Source organism: Chaetodon trifascialis, chromosome 4 (genome assembly GCF_039877785.1).
Source record: "Chaetodon trifascialis isolate fChaTrf1 chromosome 4, fChaTrf1.hap1, whole genome shotgun sequence".
NCBI lineage: Eukaryota > Metazoa > Chordata > Actinopteri > Chaetodontiformes > Chaetodontidae > Chaetodon > Chaetodon trifascialis.
This window is the reverse complement of record NC_092059.1, coordinates 29983208-29991239: the sequence shown is the minus strand read 5'-3', so window position 1 is coordinate 29991239 and position 8032 is coordinate 29983208. Positions and strand designations below refer to the sequence as shown.

The 8032-nt window shown below is 43.1% G+C and overlaps 1 protein-coding gene across 1 annotated transcript; it reads left to right on the top strand.

Moving 5' to 3' along the window:
• Nucleotides 1-738: 738 nt before the first annotated feature.
• LOC139330726 (Krueppel-like factor 2) lies at nt 739-3555 on the top strand. Its single transcript, XM_070961808.1, has 3 exons — nt 739-979; nt 1271-2261; nt 2365-3555. The coding sequence occupies exons 1-3, from the start codon at nt 908-910 to the stop codon at nt 2538-2540; spliced, it is 1239 nt and encodes a 412-aa protein (XP_070817909.1). The 5' UTR covers nt 739-907; the 3' UTR covers nt 2541-3555.
• Nucleotides 3556-8032: the final 4477 nt, after the last annotated feature.

Here is an 8032-nt window from a genome sequence, read left to right as displayed (position 1 = left end):
CCATGACAGCCGGGGAGAAAACGATGAGTAAGAACTTTGCGTGATTATTCAAGTGGGGAAGCACGTACAGGCTCATGTCCTGAAAGAGACAGAAAGATCAGCATTTTTATTTACCAACAAGAATTTTTGCACGTTGTTGCATGTACAGTTACATGGTAACCCAGGAAATGAATGAAGCAAACATTTTAGAACGCTTTCATTCAAAAGGCAGCATTATGAGTGTGCATTAAGCACACCGTATCCTACAGCGCAACACGGAGGGCACCTGCAGCATCTCCCTTCCTCTTTGAGTATCGCTTTCGACGCTGCTCTTTTTTCAACGAGTTAATTGATTATCATGTCTTATAGTAGCGCTGGCTGGGGATGACCGGATGACCTCTTTCTCTCTCTCTGCCACTGCCCCCCCCCCCCCCCCCCCCCCCCCCGTTATTCTCTCTCTCTCTCTCTCTCGCTCTCTCTCTCTCTCTCTCTCTCGCTCTATCTCTAGTATAGGACGGGTGGGCGGGTTCTTCCCTGGGCAGGTTAAGTAGCTCCCCGCAGCGCAGTGAGGACAGCATTCCGCACCAGTCCGTACATGACTCTCACGGCCCCTCTCTGCCTCTGCCTCGCAGGAGAACTCGGACTTTTATACCTAGGCTAAATTTAGGGGGCTGGCCGGCGCGGAGCGTCCCCATCCTGGACGCGCTTCCTGATTTGTGCTGCAAATCAATATTTATAAGAAAAACTTTTCACTCTTTCAGGCGTGCAGCTGCACAGCGAAGAGCAGCAGCTCATAGGACGGCAGAAGAAGCAACACTGTAGCTTTTTCTGGAGACGCATCGGACTGTGGTGATTTCGTTTAACACAAAGAAAGTGTCTTTTCTCAATATTTAAGGAAGTATTTGTCAATATTTGAATAACGCGTGAAATGGCCTTGAGTGGGACCATTTTACCATCAATCTCTACGTTTGCCAACCAAAAGGAGAAATGCTGGGAAGATGTAAGCGGCGCTGTTTATACATTTCTTTTGAATCATATAACTTCATTCTCTTGTTTTGCTGGTGTTGGTTTGTCATGTTTCAACACACACGGTGTTTACTGGTCAATGGAAAGTTTTTCAAACTTTGGCATTGCAATTGTGGCAAATATCTGTTTTATTACAGATTACAGACAATATTCTCTTCATCTGTGTCTGCTGTTTTTGAGCAGTTTCATCTGAGTTATCTCAGGTGTTGTCAAAAGTATTCGGTTGTACCTTTTGAAACAAACTAATCTTGCCTCTTCATTCCAGAGGTGGAAGGGGGTCATAAGCAGTGTTGCGCCCAACATTGAAAGCAGCTGCGTGGGCAGAAAAGACGAAGAGGACCTGGATAAATTCTTGGATCTTGAGTTTATTCTCGCTAACACCGTCGTGTCCGACAGTGCCGCTGGAACTGGAGCAGAATCCTTTCGGCTCCAGGAGTCCGTGTACCCCCAGCACCAGCAGCAGCACACCGGGATTCCCCAGCAGCCAGTCACTTACACCCCTCTTCCAGACATGAACAGCCCACCGCCACCCTACAACAGCCTGATGGCGGAGCTCCTCCGCTCCGACGTGGACAGCAGCTTCCTCCCTGGGAACAGCCCCAGCATCCAGGGCAGATTCCTGATCAGCTCCACGCCTTTCCAGACCACCGAGGATTTATTCCCCGAGCTTCCGAGTATTAAAGTGGAACCAGCCTCCATGGATACGTACGGACCTGTCATGGGTCTGGTGCCTCAGAGCTGCACCAAAATCAAGCACGAGGGGAACGTCGCTTGCATGATGTCATACGAGCAGCAACCTCGGCTGGCAAATTCACCGCAGGCCATGGTGGGCAGCATGACGCCACCACTCAGCCCAGACGACCTTAGGAGCTCCGAGTGCCACCAGCCCCAGATGTGCAACACCACCTCGCTGACGTTCCCGCAGAGTTTTAAACGACATCATCGCTGTGCGCCCGGGGGGTTCCCTCACCCGCACACAGGGATGCAGATCTCCATCCCTGGGGCGCATCACATTCACCAGTTCCCCGGCATTTTCGGGGAGGACGCTGCGGGCCAGCCGCTGCAGGCGGCGGCCGGCCAGCGGGTCCTGCTCACCCCGCCGTCCTCCCCGCTGGAACTGATGGACACCAAGCCGAAGAGGGGTCGTCGGTCCTGGCCGAGGAAGCGGACTGCGACGCATACTTGCACTTTCACCGGCTGTGGAAAGACCTACACCAAGAGCTCCCACTTGAAGGCGCATCTCAGGACACACACAGGTGAGATCTGCATGTTGAATGTGGTGTTGCTTTATTTTGCAATCCGTTATTATCTGCCCACAAATTGTGACGTCACTTACGACCGTTGTTTTCGTGTTAATAGGAGAGAAACCATACCACTGCAGCTGGGAGGGTTGCGGCTGGAAGTTCGCTCGCTCCGACGAGCTCACGAGGCACTTCCGGAAGCACACTGGACATCGGCCGTTCCAGTGTCACCTGTGTGAACGGGCCTTCTCCAGGTCCGACCACCTCGCCCTGCACATGAAGAGGCACATGTGAAGACAGTCTGATGGACAAAAATGGAGCTCAAAAGGATTTTTGTGCACCGTATCAACCTGATAAAAAGAACTGTAAGAATCAGCTATTGAAGGATGCTATGCAAATACATAGACACAAGTTCCTAAAGGAATATTACCTGTAGTGGTACCATGACAGCATAAACTGCCATACAGTATGATGAGGCCACTATTGACTACACTGTAATACCTATAGGTATATTATCGGAAAATTATAATGATTTTTCATTCTGGCAAAGGGATCATCCAAATGAGATGCCCTCAGATTATATTTTGTATCTATTTAAATGTTATGTTTTTAAACAAACAAACCATGAAGAAAATACAGACAGATATAACAAAAACATGAAATTGGTTTGGACTACAGGTTTGTTTTTGTTTTCAAACAATGTAGCTGGTACTACTTTTTATATGCAATGTTGTTTAAAAGAGACAAAAAATTAAAGGAACATTCCATTCAACATGTCAGGGACATGCCACTGAAGCAACTAGAAACAGACAATCCTTTGAAGGGCAATGATTTTCTTTCTTTCTTTCTTTCTTTCTTTCTTTCTTTCTTTCTTTCTTTCTTTCTTTCTTTCTTTCTTGTTTTTTGTGTTTGCACCATTAGTGCCTTGTATAACATATTATACATTATGCCATACTCTACACCGGCTAAAATACAATCAAAGTTTTATTCTGAGTGTTAACAGCAGATGAGATAAGCTTTGAGACAATGTTTTGTTCCAAAACTGCCTTTCATTCTATCCTCCTTGAGCTTGAATAGAATGTTTCTGTGAGTCAGTCTGTTGTCTACTAGTGTTTGAAGTCAGGGTCTTATAAGTCTCACAGAATTGCATCTCATCTCAGCAGCAACTGAATGACAAAGGGCTACACAGTCTTTGGCAAAGAACCTTGTTTGTTTGTGTCTTGAAGAAATGTACTGCCTTGTCTATAGAATTTTTATATAATGTAAATAGTTTATTTTAATATACATATTAAACTAAATGAACAGCATTATTTCTGAGTCCTGAGCGTGATTGTCAAAGGTTTGGATAGAGGATTAACAGTTCCATAAAACCTGGTTCAACGTGAATGTACACATACACAGACAAGTTCACAATTTAAAAGCTCAGATTTGCCCCACCTAAAACATATGGACTAAAATGATTCTTTCCTTTTGAGTTGTTTTATTTTAGTCATTTTTACATGCCAGAGGAGATGAAAATATGCAGTAATTCACAGGATAAGGGCAAATACTACAAAAAGCTAAATCTTTTGGTAAGGTATGTAAAATGATGCAAAAGACATAAAGAATATTTCAGTGTCAGTTTATCCTGGTGGTAATGGTTTAGAGGTTTAATATCAGATGAGCTACCGACACAGGCTGGTTTGATCCAGGCCAGATTCCTGAGTGCTCTGCCTGCAGCATCGGACAGATGCTTCCCAGCTGGGACAGCAGCTGCCAGAGTGCTATGGCAGCCACCTATAAATACAAACATTACATTGATATAATTATAGACGCTCAATATAGATGGAGGCTGTGTCGGGGTACAGGGGCGAACCACAGTGAGTGGGAGGAATAGAGGGGGGAAAAGAAAGAGACACCCTGTCTCAAATAAACCAAAGAGCCACTGGGATACATGAAAGTTCAACAAAAATAAGGAGAAAACTCAGCTTGACGTGATTTCGGGTTGCATGTAGGGATGAATAGTGGGAATAAGATATTATCATCATTGCAGGATTTTGTATCTTCTTTTGGTGTGAACAGTCACACTTCAAGAAATTGAGTTTCATGGTGGCACATTGTCTGTCTGGATAGTAACCTCTTTCACATGCAATGCTTTTATCTGAGTGCATTCTAGCACAGTAAAACTTTGTCCCTTTTAAACAAAACTCTCATGAACCTCGTCAGATGAAGTGTTTGTTTGGATCATCTGAAACCCCCTTTCCATCGGTGCCTGATGATATATGTAGCTTCCTAAAACTTTCAGACAGCAATGCCTGCTTTACAAAAAAACTGAAAGTCCGCAGGGTTTGAACTTTTGACTCAAGCTCTTTTTTCATTCTACTTCTGTCTTCAAGGAGAGACTGTTATTCTCATATGTGCAATTACTTACAATTCCCTGATAGCAGACATCTCACCTTGAAGTGTGGCTGTTTCAGGGAGAAAATCTTTTGCCTTTAGACATGGGTAAGTGACAGGTTTTATGCCTTGGTTCATTTGAGGCATACTGAGGTCTTAAAGGGTGCTAAGGGGCAAAGGTAAATGACAGAGTGGCACTGTACCCTTTACCAGCCACACACTGCTGCAGTGCTTCAGCTTGCTTTAAGGGTTTGACTGATATTATTAAGTTAAGCCAGCTAATAGAAATATGATGAGGGATCTCAATTACAATTTACAATTTGGGTCTTATTTTTGTTGTTTTGGCCATCAATCAAATCATCACTGACATCACTGAATAGAAGTGAGATGGGTGAAGAAAGACAACATCATTGGACAGGTTGGAAACAAGCCTCCAGGTTAGTCAAACATTTGAAAGAGAAACCAAAGAATAGTAAAATTGTTAACAACTGCAAACATCAATCACATCACCCATCTGTCATAACTGCTATAAATGATGGTCAAAATTAGGAAAATAAGAAATATCATAAACTCTAATTATCCTTTAACTGTAAATATGGCCACTGTGAAGTAGCATGCAGATATACCAAGTTTATTTGTGCTGCCCAGCAAGCACAGCAAGCAGATCATGGTTGCTTATGAAACTCTTCACCACCTCTCCATTTCACACTTGCACTGGTGCAGCAGTCAGAGGGCCTGTGTCTATTTTTGGTTGTGAAAGGCCACACATCTCGGTGTCATCCCCAGGTTGGCCCCATGCCAGCCCTGAGAAAAGAGGAACCCCTGCCTCTATCATTAGTACATTTACTCAAGTGAAAAATCAAACATTTTCATTTCACTTTTTCAGGGGGGGTGGCTGCCACTTCAGAGCGTGAGAAGCTTCGACCTGAGGGGGTCATGTAGTTTACATTGTTGGTTTTTGTGTTCCCTCAGATATACAGCCGTGTGTATATGAAACAGTTCTGTATGACAGCTCCTAAACACTCTTGTGCACTCTGATGAAATGGCCTCTTGTCATCTGCCCAAGATTTGTTTTAAATTCTAGTGGTGACCCCAGTGTTTCTGACCATGGCAGTTACTATATGTCAGGCTGAATTTGGATGGAAAGTGTATAAAACAACACATTCCATTTGCTGGAAATGTGCAGCTTGTAAACATGGGATTATTTAAACAATGCTAATACTATCATTTCCTGTCTGACTTTAAAAGAATGTTTCATCTAAACCACAACCTCCCACTTACCTCTAATTGTATCTAACAATGCAAATAGTTTATAGGTACAGGTTTATAGATAGTTGATAGGAATGGAATAGAATGGAACTGAATAGAATTTCTTTTGTGTTGCTGACAGGCCAGGCCCATAGCCAGGATTTAATATAGAGATCATGAGTCCAAATTTCCTCCATCATAGCATACCCACCTGAGAAAACAAAATTCTGTTGAACTATAATCACAATGCTCTTTCAGAGTCTTATTTGCACAGAGAGGTGTTTTCCACTGGAGGATAACTTAACATTTTTATTTGAATTTAACGTATAATTTGTTTATTTTTCATCTAAACATAGTCCAATTTAAAGTACTAATCAAATTTAAGATACTAAGATGAATCAGTCTTAGAAGTGTAATGTGTGAGCAAGTCTATGAGTGTTTCTTCATTTCATTAAACCCAGAGTTTCCCAGAAATATTGTCAAATGTAACCTTTCTGTCCTCAATAATAGCTCTGGCCCTGCTTACAGCGCTGAAAAATTCCATTTTCAGTGTCAGGGACTCTTTGGTAGAAATTAGTTCAACTGAAAAGAGTTGACAGTGAGGTTGATGCTAAATTAGAGTAATGGCTACACTGTTTCTGGAAGGAGACATTGCTGAATTTTGTAAATGTAATTTTTCAGTGATGGTAAATACCACATACAAGGCTATGTAAGGGGAAATAAAATTGAGACACTCAAATAACCACTACGAATGGGTAAACAGTAGATACAACATGGGAGGCTGGATAAACTGAACATGCGACATAAAGCTTCACACTGAAGTCATCATCAGTTCACAACAGTGAGCAAGTGACACTGACTGCAGTTAAAAGAAATCCTCCAACCTCATCTCTGTCTAAATCAGACCATCTACTGTAGTCTCTGTCAGTGTTTGCTGTTGCTTTATCATTGCAGAACACTCAAACAGCAGATGGCTCCTCTCCTCTCTGACATGACATCACTGAACACTGATGGAGTTAGTCCACTCCCTGCTGTTTTCCATCTCAATTCACTTGACTGAGATATAAAAACAGGTAAAGGGGCTTTTATTGGGTTCTCTGATTGCACATGAACCGTTCCACACACAGTTCCCGTGAGGGCCACACGACTGCTCAGCTCAGCAACTCCTCTGCTTCTGATCTGTAAACCTGAGGGATACAGTTCAAACATGTGGCATTCCAACAGTGAAGCATTCTTCCCTATTCCAATTCTAGAAGTTACTTTTTCACTGATTCTCCCACCTCTCTTGCTATCCAAGACTAATATTTTCAGTTAACAAGAGGCTGTAAACACACTCACAAGCTCTTGTGCAACGGTTTGTCTCAGAGGAATTTCCGTCCAGAGTGTTTAACAGCATATTCTTCTCCAACTCCAACATAGCACACTCATAAAACCATATATGTGTGGAGAAAACTGATACCAGAGGTGGGGATTAGCAATGTTTTTTCCTGAGAGTGTTCCTGTCAGTGGGGTCAGAAGGCCACCGAGGATTTAGGCACTCCAGAATTTTCATATGAAATCAACACTGAAACTTTTTCGGGCTCGACCTAATGGTCTGTCGGTTACTCACATATTGAGATGATAACTGTCTTATTTCAGAGCTAAGAGCTTAGTGATCATGACTGCTGATTCTTCATCAGAAAAGTAAATGAGGAGACCTGAGGTATTATTCATTGGACGAGTAACAGTTATCTGTTGAAATCCTGTGAAGCAGTGAACTTTATCAACTTTTTGGGAAAAATAAGATAAGACATGCATTACTGAAACATACGCCTTAACTGGAAAAATCTTAGCTGAAAGGATTTAAAGCTACATGTACCTAGCACAGTCTGGGGAAAAATGGGAATTCTATTTATGGAAAGAGGATGCCATCTACTGGGACAGGACAGCCACTGTGAACAGCAGGAAACACCTGTTGGATTCCAGTGCCTGACTGTCCCATCACACTTTTACTGACACAGCAGTTTCTCAGTTGGGGAGTTAGTTCAGTTGAGTTTGGACCTTTCCTACAGTTTTCCTTTTCATCTACTCATTTCACCCTCCTTGAAAAGGTTTGGGTGGAGAGTCGGGAGTGCATTAGGGTGAGAAAGGAGTGAAAGAAGGAGGGGGGAACACAGGCAGAG

Excerpts from the sequence above, each read along its gene's own strand:
- LOC139330726 (XM_070961808.1), top strand. The coding sequence starts at position 908 with ATGGCCTTGAGTGGGACCATTTTACCATCAATCTCTACGTTTGCCAAC. Across the intron at positions 980-1,270 it reads AGGAGAAATGCTGGGAAGAT|AGGTGGAAGGGGGTCATAAG; the intron begins GTAAGCGGCGCT and ends TCTTCATTCCAG. Across the intron at positions 2,262-2,364 it reads GCATCTCAGGACACACACAG|GAGAGAAACCATACCACTGC; the intron begins GTGAGATCTGCA and ends TCGTGTTAATAG.